General features: G+C 40.0%; 2 protein-coding genes across 3 annotated transcripts in view; one reads left to right on the forward strand and one right to left on the reverse strand.

Moving 5' to 3' along the window:
* The window catches only part of LOC134192654 (extracellular sulfatase Sulf-1-like), a 19319-nt gene extending 17988 nt beyond the window's left edge, over nucleotides 1–1331 (forward strand). The window contains exons 7-8 of the mRNA XM_062661403.1: nucleotides 588–730; nucleotides 1031–1331. Of these exons, the coding sequence (XP_062517387.1) occupies nucleotides 588–730; nucleotides 1031–1177 (290 nt within the window). The 3' untranslated portion in view covers nucleotides 1178–1331. The remainder of the gene's footprint in view (nucleotides 1–587; nucleotides 731–1030) is intronic.
* Nucleotides 1332–1344: 13 nt separating this feature from the next.
* Nucleotides 1345–18311, reverse strand: part of LOC134192653 (nonsense-mediated mRNA decay factor SMG5-like) — a 34539-nt gene continuing 17572 nt past the window's right edge. For both annotated transcript variants that reach the window (XM_062661402.1, XM_062661401.1), the window contains 9 exons: nucleotides 12573–13354; nucleotides 10305–10380; nucleotides 10096–10244; nucleotides 9982–10038; nucleotides 7034–7201; nucleotides 6804–6957; nucleotides 6642–6738; nucleotides 3055–3144; nucleotides 1345–1632 (listed from right to left, as the gene is read on the reverse strand). In XM_062661402.1, the coding sequence (XP_062517386.1) occupies nucleotides 1377–1632; nucleotides 3055–3144; nucleotides 6642–6738; nucleotides 6804–6957; nucleotides 7034–7201; nucleotides 9982–10038; nucleotides 10096–10244; nucleotides 10305–10380; nucleotides 12573–13354 (1829 nt within the window). In that variant the 3' untranslated portion in view covers nucleotides 1345–1376. The remainder of the gene's footprint in view (nucleotides 1633–3054; nucleotides 3145–6641; nucleotides 6739–6803; nucleotides 6958–7033; nucleotides 7202–9981; nucleotides 10039–10095; nucleotides 10245–10304; nucleotides 10381–12572; nucleotides 13355–18311) is intronic.

Here is an 18311-nt window from a genome sequence, read left to right on the forward strand (position 1 = left end):
ACTGAATTAGCACCTGGGGTGCGTATAACATTAAAAACTATATGCTGTTTTGTGTTCAATTAAGCGCCCCACCGGCTATTTGAGCAGAAATGCTTAGTTATGTATACGTGCCATTTATCTCTAATATTTTCAAAGAACTGTTTACCTTCACATGGTTCTTCAGTTAGATTAATATGAGAACACACACACTAGTAGACAGATAGAGGCGCTTATGTGTAATTGTTATCAATTGTAACTTGTTTTATTATTGATTTACTGCCTGTAGGGAGAGGGCTAGTAGGGACAGGCACTAATTCGGTCATAGGGTACTTCTGAAAGTACAATGCTTATGCATGTGTGTGTGTGTGTGTGTGTGTGTGTGTGTGTGTGTGTGTGTGTGTGTGTGTGTGTGTGTGTGTGTGTGTGTGGTGTGTATACTCTAGCAGGCTATACAAGATGTCTAGTACCTTAAAACTCAATAATGCAAAATTTAACTTGCAGTTACTTGCCACTTCCAAGGTTTATCTTACTCGTAAGTTGTGTTTACTTGTATGGTGTGTCGTCTTTTTAGTTTCTGTTTCATTTAAAACTGTTGCTGGTTTTTACAGGCAAGTCATTCTGTCGCTGCTCAGGTTCAAGTAATGATTCATTTTGGTGTGAGAGAAGGATTGAAGAGAATGAGAATTACTTGTATTGCATTTTTGTGACCACATTTGAAGAATACTACAACGTGGAAGCAGATCCATATCAGGTATGTCTTTGTTACTCGGTATATTTGCAACCTTTAGGAAAGAACTTAGTAAAATGTAAACGATCACATAAAAATCAAGCAATCCTATTCTGTCTGGCAGCAACAAAAGTTAAGAGTTGTGGTATTTTATGTTGAACAAATGTGAGCGTTTCAATCTACATCAGTGCATCAGTGTACCCAACCAAGAAGTTTGAGTTCATTGGACCACTGATGCTGACTAATATGCTGACTAACCTTACTATGCTTGTCCTGTCACCTCATAAGTATTATTCTGCAATTATGACGGTTGTGTCTCTTTAGATGAAGAACCTTGCCTATGGTGACAATCCTGCATTAGGTGCTGATCGTCAAGAAGTATTACGACAACGGTTACATCATCATGCTAACTGTAAAGGTGCAACAAGCTGCAGTAAAGCAGGAAAACCAACTGGAGGTTACAATGGATAAACCTAGTTGCCTAAATTGAAGTAATGTAGTTAGCTAAGCACACTAGAAAGTAACTCACGATTTACACAGTGGACTGTGAACCAGCTAGATTTGTGTTGCAATAAACATATGCAATTAAAAACACATCCACGTACCAGACAGCTGGTTTACCTTGATCATACATTTGATCTACTTTCAATTGATCACAACAGTAACTTAATTAATTCCTTTTCTTGGCCACCCATTTTGCATGAAACTTTTTTACTTCTTCGACAACAACTCCATGTTTGTTTGCAATTGCCAGTGCTGTTTCTGATGGTCTGGTGCCTGTATTTGGCATAAGACCCTCTTGTGATGTGACAGTCTGAGGTGGTGGGACAACAGCAGTGTGGGAAGCACTGTAAAGCAGAGTAACCATATTGCCACCAGCTTGTTGAGAGAAATAATGAGCACAGTCCACAACACGCGTAAAACGCCTACAAACATACGCAACAAGCATATTAGGTTTGGAAATACAGTATTATATGAGGTAAACATCATTTTGAACAGTACACATAGCTTAGTAGACTGTCAGTAGAAAACTTCTATAAGTTCAAAGCAAAAGCGAGTACAACAAGACTAGCAAATCACTACCACACCCTTTGTCAAAATGACTTGTAATGGATCAGAATACAACCAGTAAATAGTTTCTCTTGTTTTCCTGTGATTTAAGTTGTAGGCAGACTATGGTTTCTTTCTCAAGCGATGAAAGTACATCACGCGAAGTCTTGCTGTCATTCGCAACAGCATTCTAGAAGAACAGCAATACCTAACATGTCGACCTGTTTTTTAAAAGGCAGGTTTTCTTACCTCTGGACATTTTTATTTCCTAAACATTAGCTTTCTTTAGCTATTCTCCAAGTATCAGATGCTGTCAGGTAGACAGAGTGGTGCCACAAAGTGTACAATAAACTACGTACGTCTGTGCAGAGATTATGGAAGTTTGCCACTATGCAAACCATAAAACTGTGACTTTACATACACGTACAACAACCTGGTTGCCCATCAAGCACTCAGCCTTACACTTTTAAGTGGCAAGTTTCAGAATGAAACAACGCGAGACCATATATGTCAATTGGTAATTGGCTTTACAACATGAATCATAGGGACCTCCTCTAGATATCAAGCTTCATATACAACCAAGTTTAGTCAATCTCTGTGTGATGTCATCTTGGCATCAAGAGCCACTGTGTTCTACAGCAGTTTTGCCTCTCAGTGAAAGTTACAGAGTTCGACCTTGTTACTGTTTATCTAAGCTTGGTCTTGCTATTCAGTTGAGCATTCAGCCATTGCAATCTTGTAACTCAGTTGAGCTACACAAGCAAGTTATGTAGCATCACACTGCTCGACATGAGCTTTCGCCTGACAACTCTTGATGCAGAAACAGTTGAACTACCAGTGATATTTGTGTTAATGACAATAATCACATAGGTACAACATAGAAGTTGCTCTCAATACAAATTGTCACGACAGTCAGACCAGAATTCATTTTATGAACTAAAATGATGCCACACTCAGTCTTTCTTACCTTCCTCACAATACCTTCATTAAGGTTATAGTTTTAGCTTGATCAAGCTCATGTGTGGTGTGTGTGTGTGTGTGTGTGTGTGTGTGTGTGTGTGTGTGTGTGTGTGTGTGTGTGTGTGTGTGTGTGTGTGTCTGTGTGTGTCTGTGTGTGTCTGTGTGTGTGATCAAGAGTATTTGTGCATTGCTACTTCACGTATGTCAGGGTCATTAATGTACATGCATCATGTAGCTAGACAACTTACTATCCAACACACCAGTAGTGTGCTAGTGATAACATTCACAACAGATTTACATTATGTTGATCAAACTATCACCATGCCTATGAGCATTACCAGGCTGCAATGTCTTTCTTCTTGTATCGTGGTGGTATGTTGTCTGCTTTGCCATCAACTGTCTCTTGTGCTTGTTGTGCTCGAATCCATCTATGATACAACATCAAGTATGAGACCGTTTCCTCAATGGCAATATATAGTTTAATCAAATTTAGAAACCAAATCACAAAGAGATTTGAATGTCTCTCTAATTAAAATAACTCAAATTGCTCCTTTGCAACATTGATAATGAATGCAGAAGTCTTCAATGTATATTGTGTCCTTGTTATTGCCAGTTTCTTATGGATATCTCTCTAGTTTACTAATGATAGTTATTACTAACAAGAATTACACTAACAAGAATTGGCATAAATTAACATAAAGATATGCTTCTCAGTAGAGTTTTGCTAAACCTGACAGCAACAAAAGTGGTATCAATATAACAATATTTTTTTGCCACAAGGGAAGTATGATACTCCCAAGTGACGGTCCCAAGTGCACATTTTTCTGACAAACTCCCTGACATACGTTCCACAACAGTTTCAAGGTTATGTTTGTACACGTAAAAGCATACATGTCCCATTCAAAAACGTTTGCTACTCATGGTGCAGATATGACACCAACAAAGCCGCTAAATGATTACCAATGACCATAATGGTTGGATCAAATCATCTTGTATGGCAAACACAAAATAATAAAAAGCTATGGCTGTCTGTATTCAAACAAGATATCCCAAACACCAAGCCCAACAGGTTTTGGACTCTGCTCTCACTACAGTTGGTCAAGAAACATTGAAAATAGAACAAAAAGAATTCAAGACCTAGCGACAATGCTTTCCTGTGGCTCTACAAAGACTAGCACGAGAAAAAGGAACAGTCTAGACTGACTCAACCCAGAAGCTGTAAATGCGTAAAGATACTGTACATGACAGGTTACAGGACAAAGCTGAAGTTAAAAATCATTTAATATATATATATATATATATATTGCAATGCTAGAATGTTACAAAGTAGTCATCTAGATGTAGAGAATGACTTGTTGGCTGTTTTTGCTATGTAAATTAATATATATATATATATATATATATATATATATATATATATATATAGCCAAATATATATTTCAAAACAACCAATCTACGATACAGGCAAATCCCATAAACTAAAATTACTGTCGTTATTGTCTAACAACAATCTACTTAGAACCATGCGTGCATTATATGACCACAACTTATCTGACAATTGCTGCAACTATATATATATATATATATATATATATATATATATATATATATATATATATATATATATGTGCATATTTCAAACATACTATATATTTGTGACAAAGCCCACTTGTGTGGGCCTGAAAAAGTAAACTAAAAAGCATAATCCCATGATCTGTATCTCTACTAGCAATGAGTATAGTTTAGTTGGAAGAGTATCTTCAGCCAATGTTACCATCAACGTCTTTACCTGATGTATCTCACACGTATACATAACACGGCCATATGCAAAAATACTTACCATCAATATACTTGACACCACATCATGTGTATACCATCATCAAACATTAGTAGAGAGACTGACCTCTCTGTGTAACTCAATCTCTTCTGAGTTACACGATTAGTCCTGTAAGCGGGTCTCTGGAGCACCACGTACGCTCCTTTATATATAGAGGATTAGTCGGATCAGACTCATGGTGTGTTCCATGGTGTAGTGGTTAGCATATCTAGCTGATTTCAATTCCTGACTCTTCCAACTAAACTAAACATATATTTTCAGCCAATGTTACCATCAACGACTCTACCAGTATCAGACATACATAAATGCATACATACACTTACTGTTTCTTCCCTATGGTGCAGTAAAAATGAACAGCCAGTCACTAACGTACAACTACAAACTAAAATGAAGGACACAGTTAGAAAACTAAGTGTTCATCTGAACTATTGTACGTTACTCAAACAAATCTGAAACTGTCCATATTCATTAGAGTCTCTCCTACACCAAATCACAAATAAAGTGGTTATGCTAAGTCTGCACATATGATGACGGAACAGTAGCTATAGACTTCACGATGTTTTGCTCCAGTGAGCTTTGTCAGGCTTTCAAAAGTACAGCTGTCTGCTTGCAGAGTCAATGATCAGGAAAATCAACTTCCATTTTCTAACACTCTGGCAGATGCTAATTAATGATAAACTGGTACAGTTTGTTCAGGATTGAATCATGACGCCACGTGTAACGTCTGTCTCTCAAAGCTTTCGGACAATTGTTTAAGAATGTTGGAGTGACTGGTACATTTACTTCCCACAGATGTAAATGACAATTGTCAGAGACTTGCCTTTTTCTCAGGGTGGCTTTATGTAGGAGAGAATCTTGTATTAAACCCAAAGAAACGAGCACTCTGTCACTCAATGATAATGCAGTTTGACTCCATATATGGTATGAGCTCACATCTTGCAAAGTTGGCCTTGCGCAGCAAGAGATCGTGCAAGGTTGACTCTTTTTTAGAATCAACATCCTGAGGCAAGTTTTTTCGTAAACTGGTTGAGACAAAAATGCTAACATACATACATACACACATACATACATATATCAGACAGCATGTCAACCATTAAGTGATGACTCTATCTGTTTCCCTTATGTCGCATACGTGATAACAGTCAAGCACATACATACGTGATGGTAGTCCACTGAAATCAGTGGTGACACCAGTTTGTCAAACGTAATGGCCAGATGCTCTCCTGTGCGAGCCAGACCAGCACCAGATAAACAGGATTTGAAGCATGATGGACATATGTAGAGTTTCACATGCTTTGCAACATGTGAGGAAAATGATGACTCTTTGCGTAACTGATGTTTGATTGGTAATTTTTCAACTCTTTCTTCTTCAAAATGTTGCACTGAGGAATTGCACAGTTTCTTCAAAATGATCTATCAGCTGCCAAGGTTTCAAAAATGTTCAAATCAATTGATCACTTCTTCATACTGCTCTTCAAGGTATCTTTGTACCATAACATACATTAGCATATTCTTCCATACAACTGCATATGGGCATAACTGCAGCCCCTGCCAACATAGCCACAAGCTATGGCACAGATTACATATCCAGACTCGAAGCCCACGACATAGGCTACCAGCTACTACAAGATCTAACAGAATCTAATACTAAACAACAACTGCACACTACGTGAACAGTTTCTTCACTGCTCACGCCTTTCACCTCCACACTCACATGCAAAAAAAACAATGAGTCAACTGGAACCACGTGCCTACGAACTGCACGTCAAAGTAGAAAGGACTCCACACAAGACACTTCTATCAAGGACCATCCACTTCCCAACTTGGCCAACTGGCATACTGCATTATATGACAAGCAGCTTTAGATTCCGAGCACTGTGAAGACCGAAAAACCAGGTGCAAAACTTCTGAGAAATTCAAGAGGGCATTCAAGAACACACATCATACATAAATAAATAAATATGTACATACAGATGACCAAAAGACAAACAAATCACACCAAACAATGACCATGATTATACAAGTAGCTTAAATCACAAGCCAACATAGTTCTTGATACCACCAGTGATCTGTGCAACAGTACAGTACCTGTTGCCTGTTTTGAGTTGCTGCTCAAGAAACTTAATAGCATCCCTAGCAGTGTGATTTTCTTTGCCTTTCTTCAACTCATCAAGAGCTTCAATTACTGTAATATAAAAACACTGCTCAACCCATCATTTCAATCACTAATAGTAGTGTAAGCGTACTTACCATGAAATGGGATAACAACAATAAACTTCTCACTAGCAACAAACTGCCTGATAAAGTGAAGATGAGTACACAAACATTGAGCATCAACAACAAGAATAGGAGAAGCAGACACAACTGCTTGTGTTAAGCTTTGTTCCATAGAGGCAACATCACTCTAAACAATACATAAAAGTGATAACTTGGATCACTTCAAATGCACCAGTTGCTAAGAATCATGTTAATTGTCACACCTTCAATTTCTGCTCAGCTAGGGCTTTCATCAACTTTTCTCGTTGTAGCTTGTCCTTTTCCTCTTTCTTTCTTGAAATCTCAGCAGCCACTGCTGCCTCCTGTTCAGCTCTTTGTGACGGTCCAATATACTGGCAAGATGATTCATTGTAATGTAGCACATTAACAGTCTGCATACACAGTACAGTTGATATACACAATACTGTATAAATGTAATTGCTACTAGTAATGAAAGAGACTACATGTGTCTGGGCTCACAAACCTAAACACATGCAGAAATGTGGAATACAAAATATAGAATCCAACATAAATAAAATGTGCTGCACACACATATTAAATACATGGTATGATAACTCTTCATATTACCTAGGTTACAATGCCTCATCCTCAGTAAAATGAAGAGACATTGACAATTACAATGCTTCAAAGCTAGAATACTTTTACAATGATAAAACAATGCAAGCAGAGCACAAGGATTGTGTGTGTCATTAACATCTAGAAGACAAGCATTATATTATATATCGTAAATACCAAAAGACACTTTGTCAAAAAAGTTATCATGACGATGTAGTACATCAGTAGTGGTACAGAAACGTGAGTGTGCAGTAAATCAACGAGGTTTTTATATACTGCTATACCCTGAAAAAAGAAATTTGTACGGGAGAAAAATGCGTGCAATTTTGTGCGATCACAAGTCCATTGCACAAAATAAATTCCACATATATTTTTCCCTTGCACATGATCAGTGTGAAAACTTGTGCTAGTCTCGTGTCTAACGCGCACATACCACTACCCGGACACTGCAGTCATGTCAGCTAACATTACATGTCTATCTTAAACTATTTCAAGCGCATATCTCCACAGGACAGGAAATTGCTTGTGCCACCGGTTGCTGCCATTGGCATTTTTATCCGCCAGCGACATAGCAGTTGCAAACGAAAAAGTGGAAGCAACAAAAGAACAAGAGAATGAAGAAGGACAGAGCAATAGTGAGAAGCATTACCACTGCTACTCCAGCAAGGAAAGAGCAGACATCGGAAGGTATTCAGCAAAACATGGACCAACATGGGCATTGCGCCGTTACACAAAAGTGATGGGACATCCTGTTCCAGAGGCAACAGCACGGAAATTTCGTGATAAGTTCAAACAAGAGTTGAACGTACGTTGAAAGCGTCACAATTCTGTTCTTGAAATTACTGAGTTTCCACCTATGAAGAGAGGGCAGGACGTCCACTTCTGATGGGTGAGTTCAACAGTCCTGTTCAGGATTACGTACGTTCTTTACGATTGTGTGGAGGAGTGGTAAACACTGAACTGGTAGTAGCTGCTGCTAGAAGCGTGATCATGGCTCGTAACCGCTCACTTCTGGCTGATCATGGTGGTCATTTAAACCCTGACATAGCATAGGCTAAATCATTATTGAAGCGCATGGGCTTTGTCAAATGGAGAGCTACTACTTCTGCTAGGTTGCCTGTTGCGGAATTTGAAGTTGTCAAAGGAGAATTCCTACAGAGAATTGTGACTGCTCTGCAAACCCACTCTATTCCCCCAGCACTAATAATAAATCTAGGTGAGACAGGATTTCCACTTGTTCCTGTGTCTAACTGGACAATGGAGCAAGAGGGTACTGGTAAAGTCAAGATAGCAGGAGAGGATGACAAGAGAGAAATAACTGTTGTTGTTGCAGTTTCATGAGCCGGTGATATACTACCGCTGCAACTGCTGTATACAGGTACCACACAAAGGTGCCATCCATCATTTCAGTTCCCAGCTGAATGGGATATTTGGAATTCCTCCAACCATTGGGCGAATGAGGACACTACCCTTTGTTACACTAACACAGTACTGAAGCCCTATCTTCAGATGAAAAACTGGAACTTGGATTAGCTGAAGACCACAAAGCTCTCTTACTTTGAGAAGTCTTCAGAGCCCATAGCACACAAGCTGTTTTGGCTAAGCTTGCTTCGGAAAACATTCAGGCAGTCTTTGTTCCTGCAAATTGCACCAGTGAGTTGCAGCCACTTGATCTATCTGTTAATAAACCACTGAAAGACTACTTGAAATCACGGTTTACTCTCTGGTATGCTGATCAAGTGGACTTACAACTTGCAGCAGGAAAAGCAGTTATTGTCATGAAGCCAAAAAGTGCAACTACATTCTGTATGCTTTTGACTGTATTAAAACTGGTTGTGATATGATACGAAATGGTTTCAGTAAAGCTGGAATTGTTACTGTCTTGGAAAGTTAATCTTTTGTTGCAATCTCTCTACAAATTAAATGGAGTTGGATTTCCTCTTGCACAAATTAGATGGGTCGGCCTTATTTTTGCACAAATTAATATCTGCACAAGTAGTGATGTTTCTAGAAAAAGCATAATTTTTCTCCTGCACAAATTTCTTCTTTCAGGGTAAATTAGAAAGCTGTAAAAGACCCCAATATAGCTGCAGGTTGGCATGAAAGGTGACTGAAAGTAAAATGTCAGCTACATCTTCTTCACGTGTGCTTAGACCTTATCATTATTTCAGCTGTTGCCATTGTTATGTACAACATCTGTTACAGAATGTTGCAGCACCACAAGCGTTTCCACAATTTCCATAATCAGTAAGGCAGTTCATCCAAGTCTTGTCATCGTTACAATCAACTGGAAGCCATTCACTAAACATCAATAATAATATTGCTAACACTAGACAATGCAGGTTCCTACAGATAACAACCACAATTGCATAACTGAACGCATAATTTAAATTGCCACCACAAACTCAGCAATGAGCTGCAAAATATGCACTGGTGTACTTAAGAATTTAGACAATGTTTACTTCAATCTCATGTAGTTAACGGTACAGCAATAGTAAGAGTAAGTCCAACAAAGTAGCAAAAGCTAACTTGTAGCTACTTTAGTCTTGCCAAATGTTATAGCCAATTCAAACCAAAAATTTCAACACAACTTTACCTTGGAGTCAGCAATAAAAGTTCCAAAACTCAACAAACATTGAAGTCTGATAAGACCCTATAGAGCATGCTACAAACAGTAATGTCAACAAAGCAAACAACCACATGTACATACCATCCATCCATCTGTGTTAAAATTCTTGTCTCGATTCAATTGCAACAAATCCAATGCACGAGAAAGCGGAGAAAATCCAAGTAACTCATAGTCTTCAGGAAGAAGGTCCACTTGCTTCCACTCACTTCTGTTGCCAAATCCTGTCATGCCTGCACATGAACACAAACTAGACACTGCACTCAATCTAAAACGTGCGTAATTCATCATACCTGCCAAACGTAAACACTCCTCAGGTGGCAAACTATTCAGCAATTCAGCTGTGCGAGACCAGAAAGAGGATAACGTCTATAAACAAAATGTGTAATTCCACATACAAACACAACATAAACACATGAACATAATTTGAAAAATAGGTAAAACTATAACATTTTATATATTATTTTGTTTTATAACCATAAGTCAGCTATGTGTTTCATGTGTGATTTTTCTGTTGAATTTTCAGAACAAATAAATAGACACGATCTTTATATTTTAGTAAAAAATCACATGACTTGCAGTTAGGTATGAATGTGCGCCAGTATGTAGGATGCAGGGTTTTATTCCCAGTAGCAGAACTTCCTGCTACCAAGTATGTCTATGGATTACAGATAGCGGAGAAGCACTTAGATATAAGAGTGGTGAAATCAGCAGGGTAGACCTAAGAAGAAGGCAGTTGCAAACACTCAAGTGGCAGCACTATTTAGACGAGAGAGAGGAGAGAGAGGAAAGAGAGAGGAGAGAGAGGAAAGAGAGAGGAGAGAGAGAAAACACTCAAGTGGCAGTACTATCTAAGCGAGAGAGAGGAGAGAGAGGAGAGGGGAGAGAGGGGAGGGAGGGGAGGGAGGGGAGGGAGGGGAGGGAGGGGAGGGAGGGGAGGGAGGGGAGGGAGGGGAGGGAGGGGAGGGAGGGGAGGGAGGGGAGGGAGGGGAGGGAGAGGAGGGAGGGGAGAGAGGGGAGGGAGGGGAGGGAAGGGAGGGGAGGGAGGGGAGGGAGGGGAGGGAGGGAGGGAGGGAGGGAGGGAGGGAGGGAGGGAGGGAGGGAGGGAGGGAGGGAGGGAGGGAGGGAGGGAGGGAGGGAGGGAGGGAGGGAGGGAGGGAGGGAGGGAGGGAGGGAGGGAGGGAGGGAGGGAGGGAGGGAGGGAGGGAGGGAGGGAGGGAGGGAGGGAGGGAGGGAGGGAGGGAGGGAGGGAGGGAGGGAGGGAGGGAGGGAGGGAGGGAGGGAGGGTTGTGCAGGTCTTCATGACTTGTAAAGCCATGCAGCAACCTGTTAATTTCCTATAACACCTTCTCTCTGGTATGTGCACCTGCTTTGGTGTGTGAATATGACAATCTAAGCATGCATGTCAATCATTAGAGAGCTTCACAGCAGTTTTCTATCAGAATATGTGCCATCTTTGCTAGCAATTTCAGAGCACTACTATTCTAACTAAAATGTATTTTTGATCAAGTCACGTGATGTTTTTTATTCCTCCAGTCACAGTGAAAATTATGCATGTGGGTGATGAGAAACATAAAAAACCGTGTGGCCTAACTGTCTGTTTGGAACAACTGACTACACAACTCCCTTCAAGGCAGACTCGATAACAAATTTGGAAATTTTACTAGGTCCAATCTTGTGAATAACATCTGTGCAGATAGCTGTGTGTGACTATAATACTCAACATTCTAAAGCAATGTTAGCAAACGTTCACAACTATACTAGTGTGATGACTTGCTTCGGTAACACATGCGCAATAATACACTCAACAACTACTGCAGACACTAGTTAATGCCAGTCAAGCAAACAAACACCATTTGCCAGGCAAAGAAGACCATGATACATGTCTGTACATTTAATTGAAAGAACATTCAACTGCAACTCATTAATAGCCCAATATTACTGGTTTTGCAAGCCAAATGAATTGAACAATAATTTAACATGACATCACAATGCTAGCCACTATAAAAATGAAAAGGCAAAAGATGATCTACCTGCTAAAGTCAAACTGTGAGATAACGTATTCTAATAGTATTTGGAAGAGGAAATGATGTCACAGTGATTGCATGAATGATTTGATGCATTCATAATTAGATCAAACCAGTCAAAACAAGTAACTCATTGGCGAATATTTCATTTCTTATATAATAACTATGTTATGAATAGCCAAATTTACTTGTTTTACATTCAGCAAAGTAGTCATTCTTAAACTCAGCAACAGCAATATTCACATTGCTATTGATAAAACCTGGACTCTTATTCAAGGTATTCACCATATTCGTGTACTTCTCCAACTGATTTTGTGTATCGTGTTCAACAAATACATGAGCAAATGAGCAGAAAACATTTATAATCAGAAGTCAGAAGAATTACTGGATCATGGCAATACTGATGCCAACTGTAACGGAAGACTTACTAACATGATTCAATAAACAATAACCAATGTGAGGCACTGACTACTATAATGTAACTACTATATTTCCACACATTAATATTAGAAATACTTTAGTATGTTAAATTACCTGTGTGCAAGAAGCAGCAATTGCTGGATGAATCCTCAACCAATCAAAGATAATTTTTATTGATGGTAAGAAAGGATGAGAGCACAACCAACGAAGGAAAGCAGCTGTTGAAAGTTCCAGTTCAGGCTCTGAGTTGCTTTCCTCAATTATACTTCCCTTGGCACCCAAATCGCCTATTCCCTGACAATTAGCCTCATCTACTGTTTCTCTTTTGTTTACTGTTCTTTGAACGTTACTCTCGCTTTCTTCACATGAGACTTGTAAAGAAGGCATTCCCGGAAAACGAATAGCAAGAGGTCGCTTGAACGACGTTTTCTGCTCTTCACACTTACCTAGTGCATCTTTTGGTGTGCTTGAGCTTTCTTCACCATCACTTATGTCACTCAATTCAGGTGAAAGACCGTCACTGTCAAAATCACCTCCTCCCTCACTGAGATCATCTTCACTAAGTTCCTCTATATTGTCAGCTTCTTCAACTTCTTCATCACTGTCACTCTCTCCTACCACACGTCGACGTCTTCTACCCACTGGTCTTGCCCTTTTACTTGGTTCTTCTTTTCCTGCAGTTTCTTCACTATCACACTTGTCTTCTAATGATACATTTTGTTTGCTTTTATTGTTCCTTCTGAAATCATCTTCACAAGGCAAAGATGTTGCATTGTGAGGCGCATGGCCCTGCTGAAACAGTATTTTCCAAGAATTAATTGACTGGGTGCAGTGCTGTAACAGCTGACTATACAAAGATAGAGCAAATGAAGTAGCTGCTGGAGTAGAGGCTGAGCCTGCAAAAATAACAGTTGTTATTACAACTGCCACCGACCCATCAACAAACCCTTTTTTCTTTGATTAAATTCCATCACAGTTGAAACAACACACAGGGGAGGAGTGTTCAAAATAAACACCATTTCAGGCACATTTCATTTACCATATGCATATTTACCATACATGAAATAGTTTCAATAACCATATGTGAATGTTTCCAGAGCCGTTACAACTAAAATAGAAGTTAAAAAGATGAGTGGGGAATATCACCAGTAACAATGATGAGTTTGTCAAAGGTCTTGTGATCAAGAAAGAGAGGCCTAATATAATCTTGGAGTTCAATGATTGCATAACATCTTCACGCTTGCCTTCTCTGTTTTTAAAAGAAGCATGATGCAAATTTCTTTGAACCAATAATGATCCAGTATATTAATGGTACAAGAAGAAGATGATCTGTTGGCCTCAATTTATAAAGAAACAAGATCTACTAATTGCCATTGTTTTATCTGAAATACCACCATGCAGTCTTTTTCCTGCCTCTCAGAGGTGGTACTTTCAAACTGCCTTTAATTAAAGTCAAACAAGCCCCACAGATCCAGACAGTTTGTTGACAGAATGTCAGCCAAAGTGGTCAACTTAAAGGTATATGCCAAACAGAGGTGACAAAAAGAGTTGACATTTCATCCATGTTTCAATTCATTTACACCTAACTAGCACATTCAAAATTTGACACTGCTTTTACACCCTCCAGAATCAAGTCTTCAATTTCCACTGTAACGTCATGATTACCCAATAAGAGTCAGTAGGTCAGACATATTATTATATACTAGTTCACAATCCCGTTCTCCACAGGCAGATTAGATTTAGTTTTTTGTGAATTAATTTATCTTTGTATGCATTCATGAAGTACATGTCATTCACAGAATTAGCAAAAACAGAAAGAATTCTCATAAAGTTAATTAATTTAACATTGTATGGAAATTTACGTTGTTGCATGAGTCCCGTTCGGACAATTCATCATTATTAAATATCTCTCGTTCACATGCATTTTTACTTTGTTCTGAAGAATTAGCAGCCAGACAAAGAATTTTGTTTACAGTTATATCCTGTTCAATTAAATGTTATCTGTTCTGAAAAATTAGCAAGGATCAAGTATACTAATGTATGTAAATTTTGCTGTTGACTATCCCAATCATGAATCCAGAGCCCCAAGATGGAGGGTGCACAATTAATATTAACAAATGATAATTTATATTAACACAAAAATTAGCCTTAAGGAATTTCGATAGTTATGAAACAGCACTACGCACTAGGCTGCCAATTAGTCATCTGAGTCTAGATATAGATTAAATAATTCAATCCTTCGATGGTGTTTTCTAGCACATCATGACTTCCTCATATTCTCTTTCCATGCCGTAGTGAAAGTGTGACAAGACGAGACCATTAATATCTGTCCCATTGTAGGCCACAGGTAAGATTTAAAGTCGTAGTAGTGCAGTGATGTTCCGCTCAAGAGTGTATTTACAATTGGAAATACTGTTCATCTGTGCCGACTGCTATAGAGCCTGCTACAGAGTATGGTAAGTCTTAATTTCAACAGTCTGTCAGTGACCGATACCAGCTCCTCTTCAAAAGTCGCAGGACTAGGCAGATCCGTTTGGTTAAATGCATCCGTCTGGTTAAACACTCTAATCTCTTCCACGTGTCTTTCCAGAATGGGTCTGTACATGCATATAGATAGCTAGAGGGGCAAGGCTTAGTCTAGGCACTGACTTCTTGTGCATTCAGAAACTTGTGCACTGCGTAATTGCACAAACAATAGAATCCTCAAGGTCCCAACAGCATAAATTGAGTCAAAACATGTACCTATTTGACCAAGGAATTGATCCAGGAATGGAATGACAATAGTTCATCTATGTACTCTTCTCTGTCACTGATGAAATACTTGTGCGGTTCCTTTGTCACAACGACAGGTAAGAACGGTAAACAGTCACCTACAGTTTCATTAACCTTACCAGGTGCATATTTAAACCATCAATCATTGGTTCCGACACCTTAATTGTCCCTGAAATGCTGCAGCCCTTGTATAGAGGACGACTGTAGCTTGACACTAAGACCTTTTACAATAGGCATTACTTTGAACAGAGTTGTGAGAGCATATGTGAAATTTGTCAAGACATGCCCACTGTGTTAGGGGTTAAAGAGCACCAAGTGCACCATCCCTGGATCTGCTCCTGCATCCCGTTCTAATTTATCATGAAGTGTATCTGTAACTGAGTCTCCCGTTTCAAAAATGATCCCATTGATTGGATATTGATTATTAGTTAATATCCCGTTGAATGCAACAAACATGTAGACAAGGGTTCCGATTCAAAAAATCTCGTGATTGGCTTACCCAATATTGATGATTATAATATCCCGATGAAGCCATTTCAACAGTCTCGTTGGACGCCATGTTACTTTGGAGACGTTGCTGCCGTTGCAGAGAACAGGTTATCAAACCTGGCATTTATATGATGCGAATCCAGTTAGGAAAAATATATGTCCAGGCAGCAGTAACTTGGAAGTTACGTGCAGTTACGTACTCTCCCAGATAATCCATTCCCTGCATACATACTAAGTCAGCAATTTCGACCATCCCATTTAAGCGACATCACTTCAAAGACGTCGCTGGCGTTGTGGGGAACAAGTGTATCAAATGGGCAGGACTTCAATTCGCCTACACAGCCAAACAAAGGGTAGACGGTTTTTCAAGATCCGGATACACTAAAAAATATTTCGCCTCTTTTGACGTTGCCTGCAATAATCGACATGCTCCATGCATACCGTCCAACGTCAGGAATGTGCAGTTTAAATTCAGTGGAGATCCGATACGACGTTACAGAGATATTCGCGTGCGAGCGGAGGCGGGTTCAATCAGCAAAAAATTACGTCATCACAAGAGAAGTCCGACAGACGACAGTTTCACTTTCAACCTTTATGGATTCAGTATGTGTGAGCAAGATTCGGTGAACATCAAGACTTGCCCTTCTTGGAGATCCTGATTTACACAGAGATACTTGACTTGACTTGACTTGCTTACAGCTGCCAGTGTCTGGCCATGCCGCCCCATATATGGAGAGAGCTGAAAGACGAGGTAGTTGCTGTCAGCACTTATGACTCTGTATGTCCTTGAGCCACCGGAACTGCCTTTCACATGTGCAAGACAGGGGAAGTTTTACTGCTGTCTTTCTCCAAATAGTGTTTGCCACAATGACAGTTATGCCGTTGGAATCCTGGATTGGATTTGAAGCACCGTTCGCATTGACTACAATGGCAGCAATAGCATGTCCTATCAGACTCTGGTATCCGACTTGAGGTACAATCAGTGGAGGCAAGTGATGATGACCGGATCGATGATAGAGTTGATGATGATGACATAGTCCAAGAGGAAGAAGACACATTTAAACATTTATGTACTGCGATGTCACCCCTACTAATCAGCCACCAATGACACTTGACACATTGCGCTGCGCCTGGTTGTTCACACAGAAGCAGTTGGCATTCCACAATACACTTGTGCCGTTTCATACCTGAGTGGCTCCAAAGGGAGTGGCAGATACAAACAGACACACAGTTCTCCTTTACACACACACACACACACACACACACACACACACACACACACACACACACACACACAAACACACACACACACACACACACACACACACACACACACACACAGCACACGCACACAGCACACGCACACACACTAGATCACCATCCTGTTCTCCACACGGGCAGATCAGCTATTAATATTAATAATGGTTAGTAAAGTTAATTAGTTTAATGTTGTATGCAAATTTATGTTGTTGCATGAGTATCCTGTTCAAATTTATTATAAAGTGTATCTCTGAAAATTACCAGCCAAACAGAATTCTCGTGAAGAATTTCGTTCAGAGTTATATCCTGGTCAATGGTATCCTGTTCTGAGGCTATTGATTGTTACATAGCTAGTATCCTGTTGAAAACAAAGAAAATGTAACGGAGTGCCCCGTTTCCAAAAAACCCATTGATTAGATTATTGATTGGTTGAAGCCATTTCGACAGTCTCGTTGGACGCCGCGTTACTTCGAAGACATTGCTGCCGTTGCGAAGAACAGGTATATCGAACTCGGCATCTATTTGACATGAATCCCATTCGGAAATATATCCGAGCAGCATAAACTGGTCACATGCAGTTATGTACTCACCCGAATAATCCGGTCCCCATATATAACCAAGTCACGACTCGTGCTGACTCTCGCCATTTCCACAGTCCCTGTAAAGTCTTGTAGACCTTTATTTCATACAGTCCCGCTCTCACTAACTAGTGCACTACCCCACTACCCCGTAAGTCTACTGCTTACTATTTGCTACATCTTTCCTTCCCCAACACAAGAAATATTGACCCTCCGCAAACACAAGTCCTAAGTAATGTAGTCCTTCTGCCAAACTGGTAGTTTAACCTGTTGACCCAACCATGTCTTGTTCTTGTGAGAGGCTGGTTGTTCCACGCTTGACTCTCCTAATGATTTGTCTCCACTTGCAACACCACTACTGTTTGCTTCTTCGGCCTCTTCCTCCCCTTCAAATGCTATCGCATATGTGGGGATCAACAGTTTGGTCGCAGCACAGTGCCATTGGCCAACTGCACACGAAAAAAGCGTCCATGAAATTGCTGAATCACTGTGGCAGGAATCCTCCATCTTTGCATATTTATGCCCCAGACTAACACCCTATCATGAATGTCCAGCTGGCGAACTGGTTAAGCTCCAGTTCGTTGGTGATAGCATTTCCTCTGCTGCTGTTTACTGTGTTCATCTGTTTCCTGCACTGTATCTTGTCTGACCACTTCCGGTGCAAGCACTCTTGAAAGAGAGGGCAACGTGGTATGCAAGCAACAACCCATTAGCAGATGGGCCAGAGAGACACCGGCTGTTCCATATGGGCCGT

The sequence above is a fragment of the Corticium candelabrum genome, chromosome 16 (assembly GCF_963422355.1).
Source record: "Corticium candelabrum chromosome 16, ooCorCand1.1, whole genome shotgun sequence".
In the NCBI taxonomy this organism is placed as follows: domain Eukaryota; kingdom Metazoa; phylum Porifera; class Homoscleromorpha; order Homosclerophorida; family Plakinidae; genus Corticium; species Corticium candelabrum.